The 27,939-nt window shown below is 39.1% G+C and overlaps 1 protein-coding gene across 5 annotated transcripts; it reads right to left on the bottom strand.

Annotated features, from left to right (window-relative positions):
* Nucleotides 1–175: 175 nt before the first annotated feature.
* Nucleotides 176–27,939, bottom strand: lsm14b (LSM family member 14B). Of its 5 annotated transcripts, none has more exons than XM_068000355.1 (10): nucleotides 27,683–27,939; nucleotides 22,606–22,760; nucleotides 21,744–21,879; nucleotides 19,760–19,897; nucleotides 13,042–13,200; nucleotides 12,730–12,810; nucleotides 8,590–8,751; nucleotides 7,686–7,854; nucleotides 5,397–5,566; nucleotides 176–2,054 (listed from the first exon to the last, which is right to left on the bottom strand). In XM_068000355.1, exons 1-9 carry the CDS (start codon nucleotides 27,801–27,803, stop codon nucleotides 5,401–5,403), a joined length of 1,287 nt encoding a protein of 428 aa, XP_067856456.1. In that variant the 5' UTR covers nucleotides 27,804–27,939; the 3' UTR covers nucleotides 176–2,054; nucleotides 5,397–5,400. The 5 variants fall into 5 exon arrangements, with proteins under 5 accessions (XP_067856456.1, XP_067856453.1, XP_067856454.1 ...); XM_068000352.1 differs by having other exon boundaries at nucleotides 12,730–12,813; nucleotides 27,683–27,938; XM_068000353.1 differs by having other exon boundaries at nucleotides 12,730–12,813; nucleotides 13,042–13,197; nucleotides 27,683–27,938.

Raw genomic sequence — 27,939 nt, 5'->3', positions numbered from 1 at the left:
CTTCTCATCCTAGATACATAATACAACACATCTACATTCCATTGATCTGCAATATGGATCAAAAACAACTTTTTCCATCTCTGGGGAATTTTATGGTTTAAGTACACCATAAAGGATATTACACAAGTTCCATCAAGTTAAGCAAAGACTTTAAAATAAGACACTGAAGGGAAAATATCTTTGCTTGTCATTTATTAAATCAATGGGCTATTTGCCCAAGGTTAAAGTGTACTTCACACAATATTTATTGCTACAAGAGTGCAGTTGCCATGGCTTTGTGACATTACATAATGTCGGTCTTCAAAATTTCAAACTGTGTGCAATAACAGGCTTGCTTACAGAACAATGAATGCTCCGAAAGGTAGTGATCTTCCACCAAAGCTAGCCAACTTTTCCCAGATCAACAAGTGCTAAAAGTTGTTTTTTTATATAAATGAAACAAGGTTTATACAACACATTCAAACATCTGCAGGTATCTGAACATATTCAAAACGTGTTAGCTTTGTACAGAGCACTGCTGCACATTTCCTTTTTCAAAATGATTATCTTTACCCTGCACACTGCAGTGAACATCCAGATTATTAGTTTCATATCTGGCATTCCATGCAATTCTTGGTATTTATAGTGTGGAACAAAAACAAATTCAAAAAAGGTTTCACAGAAATTTAAATCAAGCACAGTCATAAATTGGATGTATGCCAGACAAAATAAACCATACTTACACACAAGCTATAACCCAAGAATTCATGTAAAGAATTGATGCCTCTGAAGTGTACCCCATAAAAAGAAAATACAGTCTTTGCATTTGGACTGCCATCAGCATTATTCTACCAACTTCATAGTACTAATGCACTGCAAACAAGAAGCTTTTATTACAAGCTGCAACATCTGGAAGTCCATTGAGAATATTTACACCATCTAAAGTGGCATACATGCCTGAATGGATTTCAAACTAGTTATATTTGCACTGCTTTTTATAGTGGCACCATTTAATTCAGATTCCAGGAGACCAGCATCCTTGGGCAGACTCCCAGCATTTACACTGCTAAATTCAGCTCCCTTATCCCGATGGCAGACTTGTAGACTCACAAATAACTAGATGGAGTCTACTGAAGTTAAAAGAGCCAGATTTAACACTAACTGCTGGGAGCAAGCTGACAGATACAAGTCTCCAGGAATCTGAATTAAGCTACCAATATAAAAAGCAGCTACAGACAATAAAAAGGTTAATTAAGCCATCCTTTTCACCTATGCAAACATGGAGGTTAACTGAAAAGCAGTTCCAAACACTGAAGTCTGACACGAGCAGTTGGAAAGCACTTGAAAATAAGCCAGTGTGCAATTGATCAAATTAAAAGGCTATATTACAAAACAAATTTTAAACTGTAAATGAAGTGAACAGATACATCTAAATATTTAAGTTACTCAATTCCAAGTGCGTACATGAGCATGGATAATCTGCTCATGCCAACTCATGTTTGTTACTTTCATTATACCCTCCTTTAATGATTTTACAATAAAGTTAGACAACTAGTTTTAAGTAAATAGATTAACAGACAAGTCTTACTGTTCAGTACCATATGGAGTTTTGTGAATCTGCATGGTTGAGAAACATTTCAGATACTAGATATAAAGATGCTTTTTCAGTCATAGAAAGGACTGGTGACAATCCCAAACATATACAGCAGTAACAGATGCAACATGGAAGCTTTGTTCTTCAAATAATAAATTAAGCTTTCCTTGCACAATTTTGTGCAAACTAGCCAGTTACAGACAAGCAATTACTCCTACACCTGTTAAACACTTAACTAACCCAAAATAAATACATTCATCTCCTTTTCCACTGCATAAGGAACTCAAATCATCAATACAAAACCTTAATTGACAGGATACTAGAAGCAGCATTTTACAACTAGCTTGCCAGTTACTCCTTTGGGTGTATTTAAACAAAAATGAATACCCACTAGTTCACAAGTAACATCCGTAGTGCCAATTCTTTTAGTGTATATACACAGAACCCAAAACCCAAATCTTCTCAGCATCGCCTAGAGTTTCTGAAATGTAAAAAAAAGTAAAATTAGATGTGATACTGGTGCAGCTTTGCATTGTTTGCTTCAGCTATGTATATAGATCAAAATCAATTATAAGTCAATAGAGTAAAATTTGCCCGATATTTTCAACTCTTCAGAATACTGTTCAAGAAAGGACTCTATGTGCTCCTCCTTTACATCTAGTTTGTCATCACTTCAGATGAAAAACTAAGCACCATAAAATGTAGTGCCCTTTTCCCCCACTCCCAAGTACCTGCCATTAAAGCTTAAGATGCAAAATGTCTATGTGATCAATGTTTATGCTAACTTATCAAGTGAATCACTTCCCACACCCCAGAGGTTTAAAAGGGGGGCCGCAAAAATGTAACGTGTGTCATGGTGAAACAGCAAACAAAAATATTCACAGAAGAAAAGCAGATCAAAACAGATAGGAGACTTGGAAAACAAGCAAAGACATTTAATTTGGGAAAACAATTTAATATAATGACCGCTAGCTCAATTCTTGCTCTTGCAGGATTACAGTGATGCTATATGCTTGTTCCACAAATCCAGAAGTTTGAAATCTAGTTCTGACTACAATACAGTTTGGCTATTGGGACATTCCAGCAGAATCCTAGGTATGTAGGATAACTAGTTATCTATCCCACCTGTCTATAATATCCATTGTTCTGTGCTAGCATTAAACACCAATAATAAAAGCTCCACAACTGCATAACTTAGTGCTGCTGGACAAAGATATATAAAACAGACCATAGGGGAAAAAGTACAGTACAGCTTCAGTAATATAGCAAGACTACCAAGTCAAGCAAGGCTGGTCATGGCCATTTCAAACATTTTGTTGGGACATATTTCAAGTTGTTTATTTCTTACAAAAACATTCTCTAAGAAGTGAGAATACTCAGCCCATCAAGATTTCAAAAGTTTGTAGCCAATATGAGTTTTGATGGCAATAATTTGAGCAGGGGAAACAGACCAAGGATTAGATTTTTGGCTGGTTGTTTTAACAGCTCCTTTTTCTTTGTTTCTCTCCCTCCTCCTCCCTACCATCAATAAGCAGACTGGGGAAAGCCACACATGCAATCTGGGCTTCACAGCAACAGCCATTTTATATGAGAATTTCCAAATTTCAGCAGCCACAAATACCCAGTTCAGTAAAAGCAGCCTCTGGTATCCCAATCATCCAAAAGCTATGACAGATAGATTATGCCTCCCATCACTGGACGGATGCTTAACTAGGGTCAGTGGAATGCTTGTAATTTGGGTATTAGAAATCTGTCAAAGGCAACCACCTCAAGTAAAGGGTAGTCATAGCCACAATGTAACAGGGTTTCTTCCCAATCACCTCAATACAAGTAAATTAGTACGGGGGCAATTTCTTACATTCCCAGAATTACAGAGTAGTCGTAACCAAGAAAACTGGAAGCTGTGCTTGCCATTCCACTTTTTTCTTTCATTCTGGAAATCAGAAATTCAAATTCTCAAAAGGAAAGTTCAAGATTGTTCTATGTTCAGGCACTACATCACAATTTGGTTGCTGTCCTACTTCAAAGGTGCAGGTGCTACAAGGCAAATTGGAGCCATAGTTTTTAAAAATCAAACTATTAAAAGTAACCCAAATGCAACCAACAAAAACACCTGTCAGGGTCTACCAATGGTCTTTGGACCAACAACAAGGGAACAGGCAGCACATGTTCTCTAAATTTCCAATTGCAGCCAATCTATCCATAAAGAAGGTATTAAGCTCTTTACAGTACAGAAATACACAAACTGAAAGATCAGCTATGTTGACTGCCCAGCATCTGGTACGCAATGTCATTGTGGATGTCCCAAAAATCAGACCTTCCACCCTATTTCAGTTAGTGAGGGCAAGTATCAAACTGTAATATAACTGTAGGGTACTAAGTCTTCTACACCAGAGTTCATATTCCCACTATTCCCCAACGAGACACACAGCAACAGACACACTGCGACAAAGACCAAATTAATTAAGTGATATTTAACCCCCCCCACCAAAATAGATCACTCTTTCATTCTCCAAGAAATTCAACAACTTCTAGGCACTATTCAAACCAGAGAAATCTCAGCAAGAACCCTAAACAATGCTCATAGATGAGACCAACTTTCCAGGATTGTCAGGTCAAAAAAAAGCACACTTAGCTTCTCAAATATACTTTAAGAGCTCAACCTTGGCTCCAATGAGCAATATAGTTGCCATTTTTCACAGCAGCTGGTGGAGAGCACAATGGGTCTTGCTGGTTTACAAAGGGAGCTTCAAAAGATCAAAATATTCAAACTCATTCTGCTGTCAGATCAAGAGCTGTTTTGCTACAGAGAACAACTTGCACTCATCCATCAGGATAATCATTCAATTAGTTGATTTTAGGTCAGTTTAACCAAACTGGAGAAACTCTGGATTGCACAGAAAAATGGACATTACATCCCAAAACTACTATCCACTGCATCATTCCCAGATAGTCCCTTCAATTTAAAATAAAAAAGTCACTATGGATGCAAGTGTGCAGTGGCATGGTAACAGTGACCAAAATGCAATGAAACCTGGCACTGTTATTGGATAACTTTTGTTGACTTGGACAGCTTATTGCTTAAGTTACCTGCATGGCACATTCAAAATTAACTGTTACTCCACAAATTATTTGTTCAATACACAACTTTGTCAAGTACACTGGCAGAAAAACTTAGTTTGAAAACTTACAAGATGCCCACATGATAATAGTATAAAAGCTTTCTGCACATAATTCATAGCATTTCCTCAAGCCACAATGCAAACTATCTAGTATAAACTTGTGGTTTCAATTGAGAATACAATATTAATATCTTGGAAGATGGTCTCAGATCTTAGTTAAGGGGTTACACATTTTTGTCAGCAGAGCCTAACCCTTTTATTTTTAAGCACAAGTACAGAACATCAGAGCAAGAAAAAAGTTATGTCAACAAAATGGAATTCTCTCTCCATCCTTTCATTTCTCTTCCAATTAATGTAGTTGGCATATTGATTTACAAAATCCATATGTTTCAGGAGAGAAAACTAAAGATTAATTATGGAATAATTAGTTCTTCCTCTAGTCTCAATTTACATCTCGTCAATTGTATAGGGTGCCCAACACCCATTTCAAATTGCTCAAAATATTTAGTACATAATACATCAAAATAACTTGATTGCACATGTTGCAAACAGCTTTAAGTCAGCAAACATTACCAATTAAAAATAGGTAATGTCAGACTTTATTAATTGGACTAATTTTTGTATACAAGTTTAAGTTCAGCCCAAGAAGTCTCCCAAGGACAGTTCTTTATACCTGAACTCAACATGTTCTACAGCTATACCTTACTAAACCCTGCTACCACCACCATTTCTTGGCATTGAAGAGGTTCTTCTGCCTCCTCCACGACCCCTTCCACCACGGAAGCCTCCACGAAAACCACGTCCACGAAGAAATTTAGCCGAGATCCCAAAAGTCTCTGTATTAAGCTTTCTTTCTTCAGCCCATGTACGCCTATAACAAGTTGGGTGGATAAAAAGTAAAGCAATGGATGAAGTTGGCGAAGCTACAAGATTTAAATGCAGTTGTGAAAACAAAGCCAGCCAACAAATGGACTGTTTAAAGAATAAGCAACCCATTCAAAAACTGATATTTTTGGCATCAAGTAAAGCAAAATTCTGAGCAACTATAATAGCAGTCAAAGGCATCAACAGATCCTCCAATGAGCAATATTCTCCAGTCTGTAGCAATTTAATGGATCTTAGACAACACAGCAGAGGGAAATCTAGAATCAGACTCAGCATACTTTGGCTAAAGTGACAAAAAGCCAGGAGCTCCTGCAGACAGGTACGGGATTAGCTGATTAGCCCATCAACACTCACTGTTCAGGTTCACACTTGAATTTAAATTTTTGAATAGCAAGCTGTACCAGAAAGCAGTCACATGATTTGTACTTCAAGGGTAACCTCAGTAGGGGATTATGGGGAAGAAACAGAATTGGGAGAGAATAAAAGGCTACTAACAGCCAAATGCCAAGTACATTCTCCACTTTCTGGTGAACATCCTTATGAGCACTAAATGTCTAATAGGGAAGGCAAAAAAGTTAATTATGTAGTGTTATTTGCAAGACTATTTATAAAATCAAACCATCACAGAATATTAAGTATATGCTGGATACTGTCTGTATTCCATCCAATTGAACCCAGAATATTTGGATCAGATGTTTTCATTTATGGATTTAATTGACCACTCAGGATTAGAAATTGGTCAAGTCATAATAGTTGGAGTGTCCATAAAATTAAGTCTCCCAAAAGCACAGTTCATTTGATTTTATTTAAGTAAATAAGATAGCTTAACAGCCAGCTTGCTTCCCAATGGTTTTCTGACTCCTTAATGTGTGACTTACTCACTAAAAGTTCACCCAATGTAATATATGACGACCTGTTTCTATAAACACCAATTCTGCACCTCTTCACAACCACAAGCAGCGCACATGTAGCCCAGGACAAAAACACTCACTCCCTTCTCTTCCCATGCCCTGTGCCCCCCTCCCCCCGAAGACTGCCTCAGCACTGTACCTCAAGCCAAACTAAAACAGATCCAACCCATGATGTGGAGATGCCGGTGATGGACTGGGGTGGACAAATGTAAGGAATCTTACACCAGGTTATAGTCCAACAGTTTTATTTGAAAATCACAAGCTTTCAAAGCTTTCCTCCTTAGTCAGGTGTGTGAAGGTTTCCATAAAAACACCACATATATAGTCACAGAACAATGCCTGGTGATTAGATAATCTTTGCAACTGCCCGGAAACCTTCACACACACACCTGACGAAGGAGGAAAGCTCCGAAAGCTTGTGATTTTCAAATAAAACTGTTGGACTATAACCTGGTGTTGTAAGATTCCTTACACAGATCCAACCCAGGCTATTAACAAAATGCTGGAAAAGTTCAGCAAGTGAGCAGCATCTGTGGAGAAAGAAAGTTAACGTTTCAGGTCAAAGTCCTTTTGTCAGAACTGGATGATGTTAAAGGCTTTAACATCTTCCCGTTCTGACAAAAAGGTCTGCAACCTGAAACATTAACTTTCTCCACAGATGCTGCTCACTTGCTGAACTTTTCCAGCATTTTCTGTTTTTATTTTAGATTGCCAACATTTTGCTTTTGATTTAGGCCACTTTAAAACAAGTTACAATTCTCACTATTCCTCAGCCTGCACTCCCATCTTACAACATCCATAACAGAGGATGACTCATGGAGGAAATGTGATGGTTGTCATTTTGTCTTCAGTTTATTTAATTAACTGATTTATTAACTGGAAGGAAGAAAATATTGCATATTTAGGAATTATTCAAATATGAACAAAATCATGTTCATCACCCTTTAATGAACCAGTGCAAACTCCATGTCAACTCAAACCTTTGAAAGTTAGTTGTAAAAAAGTTAGTCATTTATGATAGCAAGTTGCAAAGCCAATACATTTTGTTTTAAAAGCACTGTTCTGTAACCAACTGTTGTGAGAAGCACAAAGATAATGGCCTGATCAGGTGTTTATAGAACTGTACCCAAGGCAACTATAACAATTAAATACAATTTATTACAAAGAATACACATTAATCTACACAACCTTTACCTTGTCTTTGGCTCAGTAGAAATATTATCAAAGAATGATTTTGTTTTATCATAGTAACAGTTGGGTCCAAGAGGTGGTTCTTCTTTATTTCCTTCGGTATTTGGTGTCTCAACATTTGAATCTCCTTTTTCTTCTTGGTCACCAAGATCTCCTTTATGCACTTTATCATCTAAACATTACAAATTACTCCATTAGAAGTTATTAAAAAAAAAATCACAACTGTACTCCATCAGGTGTCCAAAAAGGTACCTTTTAGTCCACATGCAGCCCCGATCCCTAGCATTACAGCATTTGAAGCCCAGCCAATTTGCACCAGTTTATACTTCAATTTCTTGTTTGCTGGTTTGTTTGTAGATTGTGGGCTTGAAGGTTTGTAAAAGCTCTTTAGTGCTATTGTGTCAATGGTGGATAAATCCTAAATCAGAACCTTGTGGACTGGTGATTTCTAAAATCAGTACACCAAGATCCATAAATATTGCTAACTTGAGACATTCTGAAATTAATGGAAACATGGATTTAAACTTGTACCCCACCAGGGTACATGGTATGCACCAATGCAGCCCAGACATAAACCTTGGGTAGACTTTCAAACTATGAAATCTCTGCAATTAGAACCCACATGTATCATGACAGCCAACATCTGCAGTGGATTACGTTCACTGCACTAATTGAGCATGAAAGCAGGAAAATTTTAATGCTCGATAAGCACTGAGTACCTGCACCACATGGACTGCAACAGTTCAAGATGGTCCAGCAGCACTGGACCATCAGGGCAATTAGGGATAGTCAACAAATGGCAGCCTTACCAGTGATGCCCATATCCCAAGAGTGGATTTTTAAAAATATCATTTTCATGGTTTGTAGTAACTAGTTCAAATCACTTCACAAAAAAGTGAAATGTTACCTTTTATTTTTAGTTTGTTTTGGAACTCCTTTTCAAACTCCTCCTTGTTAAACTGAGCATTTGCACTTTCAAAATCAAAGTCCCCTTCAAATTTCATAGTTGCTTCTTTATTATTTCCAGAAAAGTTTTGCCCTCTTCCACGGTTTCGGACTCTTCTGTTGCCTAAAATTAAGTTACATTTCCTTGCATTAAAACAGTAGGAAATTTTAAAGTTACAGTTGTGAGAAGCAGAGTTCAGACATTCTTCGAAACAGGAAACATTCTGTATCTGTTATTTGACCCAGAATTGTGTGAACTAAAAAATTGACTTCAGTTAGCTGTGGCTGAAAAAGTTCTTGAAGGGGGTTTTAAAAAAAAACTGTTGCAACATTTAGATTTCCAGAGAGGTCATCCTGCCTAGCTAGTTCACCACAGGGACACTATTAGCTATATTATCCATTAATTGCTTCAGAATCTACTGCATGTTTCTGAAATATACAAGTTTTGCAAGACTAGGGAGAAGAAATTCATTATCTTTAATGGCTGAATCAAGGAAGTTTCACTGGTAAAAATTCCAATATATTTCGTCTTGTGCATCGGCAGGTGCCAAGACTCCGATGTCAGGCAAATTGCTAACTAGTATGCCCTCCCAGTATTTTGTGCAAGCTCATATCTTCGGTATTAAAACAGTCATTGGAAACACAACTGTACAAGAGCTAAGAATTCCCCAAGAGGACTCCAGTTCAGTTTTGACTGCCTGTTTCCAAACAGTGATGAAAAGCGGCTCCATGATATCTTTGCCATGTAACATCAAACTCAGTTAATAATTTATTTAAATGCACTTCAGACGTTGCAATGCCGATTTTGAAAGACTAAATTGCATTTTAAATATTGTACTGCTAGTTTCTTGCTGCATTTCTGCTTTGGTGTATTTAGCCTGAAAAACAATGGTTAAACTATATATTTCCATCTTCTGAACAGGCCCACAATCCCCAGTACTTAAAACCATGGTATAAAAGTAGATAGTTACTTGTGACATGCTATCCTAGTCACATTATGCATAAGACTATCAGTTTCAGATTCTAGGAGACAAAAAAGGTCGTTACAGAAACTGCCTTTTTGCTGTAAAAGTAAAACATTGGAGAAAGTCCTCTCTTAACAGTAGTCGCCATATCTATTAGACATTTATTCATGTTATATGAACTCTCTTTACAATTTAAGAAGTTAAAAAATTGAAACAGATTAAAGCTTCAAAATGCTGGATCCTGTATGTAGATCAGGGAAGGAGGAGAGGGTAAGGAATGCATTTATATAGCACCTTATGCCTCTCAAACGTCTTGCTTCTCACACAATCAATTACAAGTGTAGCAAGACTTATGGGGAAACATAGCAGTCATTATATGCACAAGATCCCACAATCAGCAATGAGGTATAGTACATTAATCTGTTTTTGGTGGTATTGGTTGAGGAGGAATGTTGCCAGGATGGCCACCAGAGAACTTGGGTTCTTCAGGAAAAAGAGGGGGATGGGAGAAGAGGGAAGAGGAAGAGTTTTTTTTTAAAGTTGGATACACATCTGTAAGTGATCCACCTATTTGAACAGTAATAATGGAGACAAGTCTCAAACTTGCATTTGAATCCACATGTCACAAGCACACTACTTCTCTCTTCAGCAGCACTGACTAATTTCAGAGCTGTCTTGTTCCTCCATTCCACATCATTTTATGCAGCACTTTTTTAAAAAATTCCTTTTTCAGGTAGCAAGGGCCATAAATCTTTGGTGCCAGCCTCTTGCCTGATCCTTATTCACATTCTTTGGCCCCATTTCTCCTTCCAATCTTACCCCTTGCTGGGATTTTTCCTATCCCCACTGACCAGTCCTCAGCAAGGCTCTCAGCTTCATCAACAAATTCAGAACTCAACATGGAGATTTCATCTGCCACCTTCACCTCCATGCATACTTTTGACCTGGAGGCTTCTTCCACTCAAAATCCTTTCTCCCGTCTTCAGCCTCCCCAATTCACCTGGCCTCTTCTCTTCAAATCTTCTCATTGAGAACTGCATCAATTTCTCCACTCCCCACAGTCACTAAATTGGTCTCCCTCTAAATTTGGAGCACTCCATTCTCAGATCTAATCCCAACATAAATTAACCATGAAACTCATGATAAAAAAGGTGCAGTTATTGTACAAGAGGACCTCTACCATAGAAGCTGAACACCAATTCTAACAACTCATCCCTGGACCACAACCCCACTATGAACATCAAATTATTTCACAGATGGTTACTGATCTTGTCTCGTGAGAATTATTCTTTTCTTTTCCCCCCCCCCCCCGCCAAACATGAACCTGAATGGGTCACAGTTATGCCTATCTTCACAGGATATGTTGAACACGTTGTTCCAGTCCTACTTGGGACTCATCCCTTTTTCCATTACTTCGATGACTGGCAACCCATCTTGATCAACAGAATATTAACTGTGCTTAAAATTTCCACCCATCACTTACCTTCACATGGACAATTACTGACTTCCTGAGCGGCTTCTTTATCTCCAGGGATGGGCTTTCGACAGACATCTATTACACGCCCACTGACTCCCATAACTACCTGATTATATGTCCCACTCTGCTCTCTACAAGGACTCTGTTCCTTCCTCCCAGTTTCTCCATCTGCTCTGATAACGCCACCATCCACACCACAGCTTCTGAAACAGCCTTTTTTGTCAGCCGAGGATTCCCCTCCATAGTGTTGGACAGAACCTTTGGCTGAGCCAATCCCATTTCCCTTGCTTCTGCTCTCACCCCTCTTCCCCTACAATAGTGATAAGTTCCTCTTCCACCCAGTCTCTGCATTTACAGATCATCTTACATTTCCATAACCTCCAATATGATTCCAGCACCAAATTTCTTGTCCAGGGTCTCAAAACATTCATTCCATGTGAGACAGCGATTTACATATACTTCCTCTAACTTAGTATGCTGTATCCACTGCACACTATACAGTCTCCTCTACTTTTAAGACATCAAATGTAGGTTAGGTGACTGCTTTTTCAAACACGTCCATTCTATTTGCAAGTCCAATCCTGAGCTACCTGTCACTTGCACTTATAATTCTCAGTTGCACCACTCTTGACCTCCCCAACTTTGGCAGTCTCTGTTCTAATAAGCTTGAGGAACTGCACCTCTTTCCATTAGGCACTTTGCAACTTTCTGGCCTTAACTTCAGACATTTTTCCAGCTTGTGCCATTTCCATTTCAAACTTGCTAGTTTTAAAATGTATTGAAACTATACTGGCCTCACTTACATTTGATTATTGTGGAGCCTTGGCATCCCAAACAGTAGTAATCAAGTTAATGAACTTGGTTCTTGTTAAAAAAAGAGGATGAACCATTGTTATAATCCTTACAGAATTGTTCTGCCAACTCCTTGCAGGTGAAGTAGTCTCAAGATAATAGACTACTGAAGTCAATCAGAATTCACTTTCTAAATGGAATTTTTTTTTTGCTGCTCTAGTTTACATACATTTCTAAGCTGCTGCAACACCTCTTTGCAATTTATTACACTACAAAATGCAGAAGCAATGTGTTTTATCCAGCCATCTTGACACTTCACTGCAGTTTACTCAATTGTTTCTAGGTCAGTCTAAATATCAGATGTAAGATGACCCTCAACCAGGTTCACTAGCACTGAAATAGATCAACCCTTGGACCAAACTAGACTAGCACTAGAAAAAAAAAATCTATCCACACACATCACAAAACGCAGAGACTAACATTTAACACAATGCTAAAGGGATCAAGGGATATGGGGAAAAAGCAGGAACAGGGTACTGAGTTAGACGATCAGCCATGATCATTGTGAATGGCGAAGCAGGCCCAAAGGGCTTACTCTTACTCCTATTTTCTATGATTCTATAGAAATTGTAACTGAACAATTCCACAGGAGCTGCTTGAATTTAGAACCAAGTCAACATGAACCCTCAAACAATTTTTAATAAGCTTACCATTGCAGATATGCCTAACGTAGCATATCTACGATCAGGAACGATCACTGTTACATTCATAAATAAATAGAGATACATACATATTCCAAAACATGCTATAAAAGGGTTAGTTATATGAAAAAAAGCCTACAAACTTGTAGATTAACACAAGTACTTACCTGATCGCCTCCTTTGAGGTTGAGGCTTTTTATTCTCATCATTCACCTGAGCCTGACTTTGCTGTGCTGGAGTTGGCTGGACTACTGAAGAAAAACAGGAATGGTATATTTCACTGTTCATGAATTCTTCAACAGGATGAAACGGTCACATTGTGTAGCACTATACTAATGCCTGGCCTCAAACTACCAACAGATTCAGTTGCTAGGAAAAAAAAACACTAATCTGCAACATTATATAAAGGCAAGTTCTTTCTTTCATTGAAATTCAATGTGCTTCATGTGGCAAATGGTGTAGGTCTAAAGCGTTCCTACCTTTCCTTTGCTCCTGTCCAACAGATTGCTGATTTACACTGGCAGAGATTTTGTCCTGTTGCAGGTTCTTCTGATTAAGACCTTCTGTAGGACTTGTCTGCACACCCTGTTCCACCATAGGACTTTGTCTTGGTGGCAAAAATGGAAAGCCAGTTGCTGCTAAACAAACAAAATTCAGTTCAGTAACTGCAAACATCAAAATGGAGTATAGTTTACAAAATAAATAGTTTGCATGCACGAGAAGCAGACGTCATTTAATAAAGCACAAAATGGCCAAAATAAATAAAATTGCAATTATTACACAGCAGCAGTAAAGCAAGAGAAGTGGTACAAAGTTCATTGGTTAGTTAACTATTATTTGAAAAAAATCCAAACTAAATGCACTAAAGTTTGAATGCAAATGAATGTGAACATTCAAATTTCTATATCAGCTACAAATCAGGTCTTTACCAGAATAATCTGAAAAACTTACAAGTCTTCAGTTGAGAAAGTCTCCATTTACAATGTGGATTTAGATCAGAAAACATCCTTACTGGTCAAAGTTAGTGAACTGAACAAAACAAGTGAAACTTCTTGCAATGTGTGCAGGTGAACTGATGTTGCAAATTTTCTCTATCGATTTTTTTTTAGTGGAAACACCTTATTACATACTTAATTGTAAAGTGAGCTAAATGCACTCAGGGTATCAAAACCGGCTTTTATGGGGACAAATCATTTACATGAAAACATTAAAGACCAACTTTTTCAGCATTTACTTTGAACTAGTCCATTACCTTAAGTAGGGTACTTCGGCAGTTCCATTATGAGCAACACTGCAGTCATTTTGAACTAGATCCCTTTACATACCTGGTTGGTTCAATGTTTTAACCCTACATCCAAAGACATAGCTTCTGCATGTACGCAGACAACAAATCACCCTATCAATGCCTCTGTTGTTAGGCAACTTGGTCAGAAATCCAATCTTGGATGAGCTATAATTTCTTCTAGCGAAACACTAGAAAGACAATGGCATTGATCTTTAACCCCCATTAAAACTCAATATACTTGTTAAAAGTTTAATTCCCTACCCAGTCTGAACCAGACCATTCACAACTTCAATGGCTTATTTGATCCCAAGCCAAGCTTCTGACCCCATAGTCTCCCCATCACAAGAAATGTCTACTTCCTCCTCCATATCACTGCCAGCCTCCACTCCTACCTCAGCCCATTTACTGCTGAAACCATCATCCATGCCTTTGTCATCTACAGACTCAACTATTCTAATGCTTTCCTGGCCAACCCAGCATAAAACTTCAGCTCACCCAAAACTCAGCTGCCCACATCATATCTTGTACTAAGTCCTACTCACCTGTCACCCTTGTCCTCATTGATTACTTTAGGGACCGAGAACAATTGCCTAAAATTTAAAATGCTCATCCTGGTGTTTAATTTCCTTCATGACCTTCTCTTGCCCCCTCCCTTTAACCTCCTCCAGCCAGATACACCCCCCCTGTAGTTCATAGAATGATTAGCACAGAAGGCAGTCATTGGGCACATCAATTAGTCCCACACCCCTGCTCTTTCCCCACTGCACTGAAAATGTTTTCCCTTCAAGTATTTATCCAATTCCCTTTTCAAAGTTACTACTGAATCTGCTTCTATCACCCTTTCAGGGGGTGCATTCCAGATTACAACTGGCCTGTAATTTTTTTTCCCTTCATGTCACCTCTGGTCCTTTTGCCAATTACCTTAAATCAGTGTCGTCTGGTTACTGGCCCTTCTGCCACTGGAAACAGTTTCTCCTTATTTACTCTGCCAAAACCCTTCAGGATTTTGAACACCCATCAAATCTCCCCATAACCTTCTCTGCTCTAAGGAGAGCAATCCCAGCTTCTCTAGTCTCTCCACATAAATGAAGTCCCTCATCCCCAGTACTATTCTAGTAAATCTTCTCTGCACCCTCTCCAAGGCCTTGACATCCATCCTAAAGAGTGATGCCCAGAATTGAACACAATACTCCAGCTGAGGCCTAACCAGTGTTTCATAAGGTTTAACATAACTTCCTTGCTTTTGTACACTATGCTTCTATTAATAAAGCCCAGGATCCCATATGCTTTCACAGCCTTCTCAATTTGTCCTGCCACCTTCAAAGATTTGTGAATGTGCACCCCCAGATCTGTTACTGCACTCCCTTTAAAATTGTACCATTTAGTTTATATTGTCTCCTCATTCTTCCTACCAACATGAGTCACTTCACACTTGTGTTAAATTTCATCTTCCAATGTGTCTGCCCATTTCACCAGTCTATGTCCTCCTGAATTCTGTTACTATCCTCCTCACTTTACTACATTTCCAAGTTTCACATCATCTGCAAACTTTGAAATTATGCCCTGAATACTCAAGTCCAGGTCATTAATATAAATCAAAGAGCAGAGGTCCTAGTACCAATCCCTGGGAGACACCACGACACACTTCCCTCCTGTCTGAGCCACCACTACTCTCTGCTTTCTGTCCCTTAGCCAATTTCGTATGCATGCATCAACTGCCCTTTTAATCCCATAGGCTTCAATTTTGCTAATAAGTTTATTGTGCTACTTTATCAAATGCCTTTTGAAAGTCCATATACACATTAACTGTGCTACCCTCATCAACCCTCTCCATTACTTCAAAGAACTCAAGTCAGTCAAACATGATTTGCCTTTAACATTCATGCTGCCATTCATTTATTGACCCATATTTTTCCAAGTGCCAATTAATTTTGTCCCTGATTAATGTCTCTAAGTTTCTCCACCGACAAGCTGACTGGCCTGCAGATGCTGGGTTTATACTACTTCCCTTTTTGAGCAGGGGTGTAAACATTTGTAATCCTCTGGCACCACTCCCATATCTAAAAAAGGATTGGAAGATTGTGGCCAGAGCCTCCACAAGTTGCACCCTTGCTTCCCTCAGCAACCTAGGATGCATCCTATCCGGATCGGGTGACTGAGCGCTGCCAATCTTTTTAATACCTCCTCTTTTTATCCTATCCAATTTCTTTACTAGCTCCTCTACTGTGACATTGGCAGCATCTGCTTCTTTAGTGAAGACAGATGCAAAGTATACATTCAGTACCTCAGCCATGCCCTCTGCCTCCACAAGATTTTTCTGACCCCTAATTAGCCCCACCCTTCCACTTTATACTTACATGGAGCTTGCATCACATCTAGTTATACAACTAAAAGTTTTGGGTTCCTTCATCCCAAGTCTTGATGTCATTTAGAGGAATGAGAAATCTAATACACCAAGTCATACCTGGATAGCCATTAGCTAGAGTAATAGTTTTTTTTTTAAGCCTATTAACATCATGGTTACTACAGAATTGCCTGGAAGTGTGCATAAACTGATTTATACCCCATTTATACTGCAGGACCACTTTCACAAGATGATGCAGTTGGTCAAAGTTCTGAATTTGCTCAGTTTATACTACAGCAGATTTAGAGACCAGCTAGAACACTGGTACATTTTAACATGGACAAATCTTGTTTATGCATAGCTATTCAAAAACCACATTTAGAAGTTTGTTTCCCCAAGACAGCACAGCAGGAGTTCCTCAGGACCCAACTGTCTTCAGCAGCTTCAATGACTTTCCCTCCTTCATAATGTCATGCTTGTCAGGTGTGGGGGCTGGTCATTTCATTCCAGCAGTCAGCTCCATTCACAACTTCTGATAATGAAGCAGTCCATGCTGGCCTACAGCAGGACTTGGAGAACACATCCAGGCTTGGGCTGATAGTGGCAGGTAACATTTGCATCACAAGTGCCAGGCATTAAATAGCTTAAAAAACCCTAAACATCTCCCCTGACCACCAATAATTGTGGCCTTGACAGCATCGCTCCCATCTCATAAAACAATTTTGGCTATGACCTTCTACATCAGGGGAAGGCCTGTTCAGGGCCAGTGTTAAAATATTATTGGCCTGTAAAGGCAGGTCATAGTCAGCCTTTTTAATCTAAAAAAAAATCAGAGCACAGCACATTAAGCCTAGGTTGTTTAGAAACTATTCCAAGATTCTATTATAGCTAGATCAGTTATTTAGTATTTGCCATTTTAAATCTTAAGACTATGGCATTGTCAATTTAGTAGCAACTTAAACAGAATTAGTTCTAGCTCCTTCAGTTAAAACTGTTAAGTGAATTATTAATTGCTATAAATGTAGAAAATCACAGTTTTGGTCATATAAACCTGATCAATAAAATTTGGTTCAATTAGTTTGGTCCCAAAAATTAAATCTCGTTCAGAAAAAAAATGCGTAAATGTTTTATTTCAAAGGACGCAAAATCTCTGCTGGTAAAGCAAGTGAAGTGTTTTTTTTAAAAAGGGGGGAGGGGGGGTAAGGTAGAGGAAGAAAAGGTAGAGGTGAGCACCTGGAATCAGATAGCAATTTGTACAACCAATCATGGCCAGGAAACTTAGAGTGGCACCTCAACATTTGGTGCTGTCTGCAGTTAGAATTATGTAATAACCCAAAAAGATGGAAATGTTAAAAACCCACCAGGCTTCTCCTTCCCACCTTAAACACATAAATCATCTTAGTCTAATTGTGTGAAGTGTAAAACAGTTTTTTTAAAAAAAGTCAAGAAGCGGTGGCGCTTCAATTCCCATCAACTTGAAACTAGCAATCACTGAAGCAACTGCTCTAAAATTCCAGTTAGTTAGATTTACATCATGGACACTTGTATGTCAGGGTTCAGGATTCTATGGCCATTTTTCACGAGACTTGGGCATAAGTGATTTTAATGTGCATTTTGGGCAAACACTTGCCTTAAAGGGAGTAGTTTACCTACAGCTCCATGCTAGGTTGACCATTCATAGGATGAGAGGCAATTTTAAAAAAGGTAGAATAGGCAGTTGGTTTGCATACATCCTAATCAAAGACCCATTTGTTAGCTACATCTGATCATCCAGGAGACATGTAGTGCCTTGGTGTTAAATTTTGAACTCATCAGTCTTGGAAGGAAGGCTTCAAGAATCAGACACCAGAAGTCAGTCAAGGCAGCAGAAAGACTGAAAGGAGTAAAGCAGCAGAAAGGCTGCAGGGGAGAAATAACAGTTGCTGCACTGTCAGCAAGTCAAATAGCAGTTAGAAACCATCTTTCTACATTATGCCTCCTTTCTCTTGCCGTCTCACCCCACCCAAGTTCACTGGCGTACCAGTGTTCTTCTACAAAAAAATTGAACTTAGAGTAGGACTGAAAGTCACTTGGCATAGTGCTGTGCCTGTTTCAACTACTGTTGAATAAACCAGCTTACAAAAAATGCCTCACCTAGAATTAACTTAGTCCAACTTCAGAGATTAAAATACACATGCTTAAGTCAGAGGTCTGGTCCAGATCACAAGGGAGTTTCACTGCAACACTCCCAGATCTGGCTGCCTCATTAGCAACTACAAGGCAATGAAAGTCAAATTCTATTAAAAAGGGCAACCAGATTGCTCAAAGGAGCAATTTGACATCAGAGCAGATACCCATAGCACACCCAAACTCTTAACACTGAAGAGATTGCTCTGATTATTCCACATAGCTCCAGCAACATTTATATCATGGACACCTACAGCCCAAAAGTCAGTCTTATTGTCAGGTTGCAGCCCCTTATCCCCATCTATGTTACTGGAATCAGCAATTAGTTACTGAAGTATAGTAGGTATAAGGTAACATACCTTAACATAAAACCTAGAAACTCTATTCCACAGAAACTATTCACATAGGTGACGTAGGTTGTAGCCTCCCTCCACCCTAAATGCAGGTGGTAAACAGGCTAGGGAAATGGAATGTTTTAAAAAAATGGTCACTACAGAAACCAATAATGCAACGGAATTAATAAAATCTACAGCACAGAAACAGGCCATGCGGCCCAACTCGTCTTTGCCAGTGTTTATACTCTAGTTTTCTCATACTCCAGTTACCTTTTCCCACCCTGAAGGAACATGCTGCAAGAGACTACATCCAAGCATGTATTGCTGCTAGCTGCACATGAACAAAGTCTAGGTGGCAGACTGTATATGCCCTATCCCATAATGCAATTTTTACTAAAATGCAATTTTCACTGATATTCAGAAATAAAACAGAAACCTCAATAAGTGAATCTTTAAGAAGTAGCTATGATTACAATAAATCTTGGCTTCAAACAATTAGACATTAAATTGCTTAAAATATCCCAAGAGGATCATGTAGATCCCTTATTATCATACTCCTGCCAGCTAAGTGTTAGTTTATAAGGATGAAGAAATTGAAGGAAGAATAAATCCACAAAGCAATGTTAAAAAACAAAAAGTGACAAGACATCAATGGCAATATTCCAGAACAGTAGAGATGAGACGAGCAAATCAAGTGGTTGGATGCTTATGTACTGACAGGAATTTAGTATAATTTAACAATTTTTATTAGAAAGTTTGCACATCACTTGAATGCAAAAGGAAAGAACAAAACCAGGCTAGCTGCAGTGGATTTAGCTGCAATTTATAATAAATGGAATCCATTTGGACTGCTGTTCTGGAATTCTGCAAGTATTATAATAAGCAGGTCTCATAGCATTGCTCAAATATGTGAATTCATTAAAATAAAATTGAATATTCCAACAAAGAATTCCAGACAAGTATTACATGCTGCACAGACATTTTAAACAAAGACAAGATAGAATGGCAACTGCCTATCATAGTCATAACAGATAAACAACCTTAAGCAGACTACAGACAGACGTTACCCTGAGAAATCAGTTGGCTTTTCTGCAAGGGTGCTGGATCAGGTGGTATTTCAAGCTCTGTAAAGGCTGGTTGTGGTGAGGGAGGACTATCAATACTGGAGTGAGAAACAGTTGTGATTTGGGTGGGTGTTGAACATCCTGTTAAAGTGCAGGAAGGAAAGAAAAGGGAACCAGAGGATCAATGCTGCCAATTTTTAATATTCAAAAACTAGAAAAATTATGTATCCTCAAATCCTACAAAGATACTTCACAATAACTTGTTAGACATTCATGCACTGTCAAAACTAAAATTAACTTTCCAACAGGACCAATTATATACCACCCAGTGTAAATAAAAGGGATAAAAGTATAGTGCAAGACTGCAAAGGCATAAACTGGCATTAGACTTAGGACACTATTCACAGCAGTTGAAGAATTTGCTGCCAGGACCATCTCAATGAGCAAGTAATTGGGGAAAAAAGTCAAAATACTACACAGTCTACCCCAAGAGTTGGCGGTTTCCCCTGACAACTAAATATTCTTCCAAAGGAGCTTTAAAGTGTTCTATTCCAAAGCAAATCCCAATTGCTCATTTAAGCCAGATGCAGAAATACTAGTGCAAGAATGAAACTTGTATACACTTGCATTACTCCAGTTTGTATTCTTAATTTTTAAAGCATTGGACATTTTCACACAAACTTAACTCAATGGTCCATGAAAACCAAGTGTACAGATAGAGTCTAGTTCAGAACTGTTTGTCCGAATCATAAAAAGTTTACGGCACAGGAGACGGCCATTTGGCCCATCGTGTCCGCGCCAGCCGAAAATGAGCCACCTAGCCTCATCCCACTTTCCAGTACTTGAGCCGCAGCCCTGTAGGTCATGGCACTTCAGGTGCACATCCAAGTACTTTTTTAAAAAAAAAAGAGTTGAGGGTTTCTGCCTCTACCACTCTTTCAGGCAGTGAGCTCCAGACCCCTACCACCCTCTGGATGAAAAATATTCCTCAGCTCCCCTCTAATCCTTTTACCAATCACTTTAAATCTATGCCCCCTGGTTATTGACCTCTCTGCTAAGGGAAATAGGTCCTTCCTATCCACTATCTAGGCACCTCAATTTTGTACATAAAACTTCAGTTGCAACTTAAATTAACAAACCAGATATAATATTTTAAAATATTTTTCCTTCAATAGTTCCTGTAAATGTTAGTTTAAATTACCATGTTGTAGTCTCCTACAGTAATAATGCAATAGCTGTACTAATAGAAAAATTAATTCCTCAACTAATTTGATATTGTTAGTACTTATGTACTTTGAGGATTTTAGATAGTTACACTAATAATTCAGTTGTAACATTGATCAAGTTACTTTAAAATTGATGTGCACCGCATCTTTACATCAAGGACAAAGTCACAGACTTGTAATGACTGAAGGGATTTACTGACATGTCAACTGTCAAAAAAATCTCCTTGGGATTTTGAAAAATTAAGTTAGACTAAGATTTTATAATCACGATGTAATTCAAGGCTGTAGACAAAAAAGTCGCTTAGCATGTGATACCATAAGCAAGATCATTTCAAGAGGTGGATGATGTTCCAGTAGTCAGTACAAAGGTTAACTTTATAGATGTCAAGTCACAGCCATAAATTCAAATTCTACAGCCAAACCTTCAGGGCTTTAAAATTAATTTATTGGAAGCTGAAAATGTTCTAGAAAGTTTCTTTGCAGCAACTAAATTCTGCATACTACTGACAGCTTAAAATAAGAGGCTATTAATTACTTGTTATAAAGGACTGCAACTCAGATCTGGCTGGCTGTAGTGTCAATACACTAATCATTATTTACAGATATTTCCAACAATTCTGCTCAAATTGTTAGTTTCAGCATAATCTAAACTAAACAATTTAGTGCAGTTTAATGATTGCAATATTCATGTTTAATGTATAAAATGTTAACACATCATGGCACACAAATTATGCAACAGACTAAGGGAACAGTACACTGACCTAAACCCACAGAGCCACCATACTGCTGTCCAACCAGGGATCCTCCAGCAAACTGGCTATATGGCGTCATACTACGGAATGGGCTATATGACGCAGGAGGCTGAAATGAAGTGGTTGACGAAGTACTCAATGAAGACTAGAAGAAAGAAGTTATGTCATTACTGATACAAACACTATACATATTGCAATATCCTACAATACACAGTGTAAAACTTAATTAGCTTTCACATCATGAAAACTAAACGTTGGCAAAGCAACAAAAAGGGCTCAAGAACCACAAGGTCTTTATTCTACCATCCACATTTCCAAGATAGGTAAAAGTTAAAGATGCAGCACACTTATATTGGTGCTCTGTCAGTCAGTGATTCGATTCACATTTACATCCACAGTTCCTTGCATAAGTTTCTAATCTTGGCCAATGCTTTCACAAAATAATTCTTGGAGAACTGGTACTTCACAAGCTGGAAACAAAAATAAATTTAGACAAGCCAAACTGTATCCTTTTATGAGTTAGGAGACATGGCTACTTGGTTGCCTTCGAAGAAGAGAAGATGTAGGTGGGTGAAAAAGTTGAATCAAAACAGAGTAAATCTTTGATGCCACCTGAAGGAGAGAATCTATCACCAACCTAACTTGAGGGAGGAATGTTTCAAAAGCAATATTGTTTTGGATGAGCAAGTAACTTAAAAAAAAAAAGACATCCTGTTTAAAATAGAAATTTCCCCAACTTACCCACATCTAGTGACTTTAGCACTGTAGTAATTCAAGGCATGGTGAAGATGAGATATGTACCAGAAAGACACTTCAATAATGTTTTACACTTCATAAACAGACAGTATTAAAAACAACTTCAGTTATTCACCTGTACAATAGCAGGATCTTGGGGTTGAGGTTTTGGGGGTTCGCACACAGTTATATCTTTGATATCACTACCACGGAAGATGATGTATTCATAGATTTCATCTCTTGGGGCAACAGGTCTGTCTGTGGGACGGTCTTCAGTTCCAAATGATCGCACTGCCAAAATAAAAGTTTAAATGTCTTGCATAGAATATAATCCAACACAATTTCAGTTGGATCATGACAGTACTGGTTCAAACTTGAAACCATCCTTGCATCAAAATGAACATAATTGTTGCTAATTACACAAGTCAGTGAATTGAACTACTTTATTCATTTTGCACATATAATAGATGTGGTCAGAATGTGATCTTTCTGCAATGAGCTTAAAGGTCAATTTTTGGTTATGGTCAGAAGATGTACTTGTTTTTGATCCTTTGATCTGCCATTAGCATGTTGAAAGAATAGAAAGGGTTAGATAAAATGTGATAATTAGCACAGTACAAAGCAGTATTCCACAATTAGTTGATGCTTTACAATACATTTGAAACAAAAATAAACACTCTGCAGCATGGTGTTCCACAGTGGCAATAAATGAGTTCACATCCACAATCTGATCTTCTGCCTCCTTTCCCCCACTGCAAATACTAATTAGCTCTTTTTCTCAGCTACATTGCTGTGGAGAAGTGCTGAGTACAGCCCAGGTGCTCCCCTACCATCACAGGCCAGAGGCAGTCAGCACCATGCCGCTCACATGCCTTCCAACAGTCAGGTCAGAACGTTATTGGCTGTGAGGTCACCAATAGAAGGTGCACAGCCCAGCACAAGAACTAGCAGAAGTCTTGAGATTCATATTAGACAATTTAAAATGGTTTACCCGCTGCAGCACAAACTTTAAACTTGGAACACTTTCTAAAAGTCTGTCTGGGTTCAGACAACACTATGCACAACTCAATCTGCAAACCTATGAAAAGTCTTGCAAGACACTACCACAAAATAAAACCAATTTACAGTGTTGAGTTTGATGCCCCAGCCTCTCACCTGTTGTTCAGACCAGACAAAGTGACAGATTAGATAGGAATAAAATATTGCATTACAGCACATGATCTTGTTTCACTGGCATCACATCCAGTATCTAATCTTTTGCTTTTGATTTTCAAGGAACAATTCCAAATTCAGTTTACAGGACAAGTAATGATTCTCTTCAGATGTTTCCCACTCAAAGAAGTGCAGTTAGAGTCATAGAGTCAGAGTTATACAGCACGGATAGAGGCCCTTCGGCCCATCGTGTCCACGCCGGCCATCAGCCCTGTCTACTCTAATCCCATATTCCAGCATTTGGTCCGTAGCCTTGTATGCTATGGCATTTCAAGTGCTCATCCAAATGCTTCTTGAATGTTGTGAGGGTTCCTGCCTCCACAACCCTTTCAGGCAGTGAGTTCCAGACTCCAACCACCCTCTGGGTGAAAAAGTTCTTTCTCAAATCCCCTCTAAACCTCCTGCCTTTTACCTTGAATCTATGTCCCCTTGTTATAGAACCCTCAACGAAGGGAAAGAGCTCCTTAGTATCCATCCTATCTGTGCCCCTCATAATTTTGTACACCTCAATGATGTCCCCCCTCAGCCTCCTCTGCTCCAAGGAAAACAAACCCAATCTTCCCAGTCTCTCTTCATAGCTGAAGCACTCCAGCCCTGGTAACATCCTGGTGAATCTCCTCTGCACCCTCTCCAAAGCGATCACATCCTTCCTGTAGTGTGGCGACCAGAACTACACAGTACTCCAGCTGTGGCCTAACCAGTGTTTTATACAGCTCCATCATAACCTCCTTGCTCTTATATTCTATGCCTCGGCTAATAAAGGCAAGTATCCCATATGCCTTCTTTACCACCTTATCTACCTGTTCCGCCGCCTTCAGGGATCTGTGAACTTGCACACCAAGATCCCTCTGACCCTCTGTCTTGCCTAGGGTCCTCCCATTCATTGTGTATTCCCTTGCCTTGTTAGTCCCTCCAAAGTGCATCACCTCGCACTTTTCCGGGTTAAATTCCATTTGCCACTGTTCCGCCCATCTGACCAACCCATCTATATCGTCCTATATCGGAAACAGGATTGTTGGAGGGCTCTACGCTAACCTTTTGACAGACTAGGCTGAAGCATTTGTCCACATGTTCTCAGCAACCACCAGTTTCACACAATTTTTTCTGACTGCACTCTCAAATGGCTTTTTTTGCTGCAAATAAATCCACATTGCAACAGTGCACCCTTGGATACAACAGATTCTCCTTGAAATAGTACATACTTGTCAAGTCTACAAAGATGTTATGATTCCACATTATCATTGTGTAACAATTCTGGATAGAATTTTGACAAAAGGAATTAATCAAACCGCCAAATGCATATTAAATCAAGCTTTTCAGAAAGGGGAATGTAAGTAATTTCTAAACACTTGAACTTGTCCTAAGTTACTTAGATCTTCTTTATAAAATATCCAAAAAGATTCCAATCAATGGGCTTCAGGTGGGAAGATATTAGCCAATCTGCAGCACTAGCTAATAAATTAGAAAATAAAGGTGATTAATGGGGGGGGGGGTAGTGTCTAATTACCTGTAAATCAAGTGAATGGACAATTCACAAAAGCTTAAAATAGCAACATACCTTTTTGTATATAAAAATAGAGTACATCCTCATCTCATTTCAGGATACATGATCTCCCCAACTTCTCCCAGCTTTTCTTCAGATCTAGCAGTGACAGATGCGACAGCCTAACATTCCAATGGACCAAAACTGGAAAGTGCTACTACTATGGCAAATAAAAATATTTTGACAAGCAAATTGCTGCTGGTAGAATTACATTTGCAGCAATATCAACTAAGTCATTCGACTCCATTTTTCAGAATTATAAAATACAATCTGCAGTTGCCCAGCTGCAGTTTTGTTAAGATAATATTCTTTAGACTACTCAGCATGCACTGGACAATGACAACAAAGCTATATAATTGTCAGTATAAGCTTACGGCTCCCTGTAAATTGGGTAGAGCTAGAGACAAGAATTTAACAAATTCAACTGTGCCTCAAAATTAACTGTTAGTTTGTGAAAAGTATACAAAGACCTGGAAAAAATGCACTACAGCATTAATGAACAAGTCAGATTTACTACAGCCACTGGCTTGACCAACTCTAATTAATCAAATGTCTTAACTCCATCTTAGGAGCTCTGAATAAAGGTTAGCAGTTTAGAAGAAAAACTGAGTAAACTATGGAAATCCAAGAAAAATAACATCAAGTTCACTTTTTAACATCCATAACTTACCAACTTGATGCCACTTATCCACCAAGGACCCAATACAATTCTCATTTGGGGATGGTGGGAAAAGGGAACCCACCAAAACTAATTAGGGAATAGATTTTTTTCTCCAAAATTTGGCAATACCACATGTAATTTAATTGAGATAATTATCTTCAATGTAATTGAACCAGTTCCAGCCCAACAAGGAAGCAGTGCTAGATTTAGTTCTGGGGAATGAAGTGGGGCAAGTGGAGCATGATTCAGTGGGAGAGTAGCTGGGAGACAGTGATCACTATTAGGTTTAGAGTAGTTATGGAAAGGAACATGGAACAATCAAGTGAAGATACTCAACTAGAAGAGGACTAATTTCAGTGAGTTGAAAAGGGATCTGGCCCAGGTGGATTGGAAACAAAGACTGACAGGTAAAACAGTAAATGAGCCTTCCAGGAGAAAACAGTTCAGGTACAGACTACACACATTCCCATGAGGGGGAAAGGAAGGGCATCCAAAGCTAACACTCTCCAAATGACTAAAGAAATTGAGATTAAAATGAAACAAAAAAGGAGGCTTATGATAAGAGTCAGGTTCATAACAGTAGAGAACTGAAAGAGGAAATGAGGGGCAGAGAGGCTATAAGATTAGCAGGTGACAAAAGCAAACACTATAGTATTTTATAAACAAGAGTAATAGGATAGTCAAAGGAAGGCAAAAAAAGAAAATCTTATGGAGGCAAAGGCATGGCTGAGGTACTAAATGATTACTTTGCATCTCTTCACAAGAGGATGCTGCCAATGTCACCATAAAGAGGGAGAGTGTAGGAAGTAGAGAAATTGGATAGGATAAAAATAAAGAGGTACTTAAAGGGTGGCAGCACTCAAAGAAAATTCACCTGGTCCAGTTGGTCTAACTAATACTCCACTTAGATTTGTAACAACAAAAAAAAACTAAATGTTAGCATATAAGGTAATAAGTCAATACAATATTGTAGGGCTTTGTCAGGACATTGCACATATTAGCTTTTCAAGATGCTTGAACTAGAGTAATTAAGTATCCCAGCTTCAAACAAACGTTACTGGAGCCATTGCAACAGTTTCAGATCATATTTTAACAACTTGAGCCCTTTGGTGCTTTGTCGACCTATATCCTGTGAGCTCTGACAAGGATGAGCTAGTAGGCACTCTTGATTCAGACCATTTGACTGCATACATGCCCAAATATAAATAATGCAGACGACAGAGTTTATAATGCCTCTGGAGAAATGGACCACAGGTCAGCTGTCAACCTGTGACGTGTAGAAGGGACACTGGGAGAAACTAATGAGGCTGGTGCACCAGTTGCAGGTGGGAATCAAGAGGTTTTAAAAGTGACCATGGCAACTATCCTGGTTACAAGTAGTTAAACAAGGCCAAAAGCAAGTTAAAGGCGTCATCAGAAGGTGGACACACAAATAAAATGAGGCCATGTTTGGCCGTGCGAGTACTGGGCGTAGATATTAAAACACGCCTAAAGAGATAAACGCAGTTAAGATAAAAAGACAGAGGGGGTCAGCGCCTCAAAAAAGGAGAGCCTTGCCCAGACTGCGAACGTGGCGACGCAGCTCAAATCCGACATAGAGCCCGCGGGGTCTGGGTACTGAACTAATCGATTCGACACCGACTGAAAAAAGGTGGGGAGGGAGGGAGGGAAAGAGGGAGAGAAACCCCAACAGCGGCCGGCGTCCAGGCCTCTAGGGGAGCTCACCACCGCCATCATCATCATCATCATGATCAAGACCCGACTGCCCGTGGTCGGAGCCCCCAGCCCGACACTTACCCTTGGCCAGGGCCACGGTGGAGTTGTCCGTGTCGATAGTGTACAAGATGCCCTCGTACCGGATCTGCGCCTTGGAGATGAGGCTGATCTTGCTGCCGATGTACGGCGTCCCGCCGCTCATGGTGACAGACCTCGAGGAAGCTGGTCAACGGACTTATTTTTTTTCTCTCTCTTCCCTCCCCCTCCTCTCCGTGCTTAAAACAACATCAACCAACCGCTCCGGCTGCACAAACCAAATCCCCACCTCCCCCCGCCTT

This window comes from Heptranchias perlo, chromosome 19 (genome assembly GCF_035084215.1).
Source record: "Heptranchias perlo isolate sHepPer1 chromosome 19, sHepPer1.hap1, whole genome shotgun sequence".
Lineage (NCBI taxonomy): Eukaryota > Metazoa > Chordata > Chondrichthyes > Hexanchiformes > Hexanchidae > Heptranchias > Heptranchias perlo.
This window is presented reverse-complemented; position numbering and strand designations above follow the sequence as displayed.

Coding starts and splice junctions, on each gene's coding strand:
- lsm14b (XM_068000352.1), bottom strand. CDS start 27,803: ATGAGCGGCGGGACGCCGTACATCGGCAGCAAGATCAGCCTCATCTCC. Junction 21,880..22,605: donor AAGATCCTGCTATTGTACAG/GTGAATAACTGA, acceptor TCTTTCTTCTAG/TCTTCATTGAGTACTTCGTC. Junction 5,567..7,685: donor TCTACTGAGCCAAAGACAAG/GTAAAGGTTGTG, acceptor AACTTGTTATAG/GCGTACATGGGCTGAAGAAA.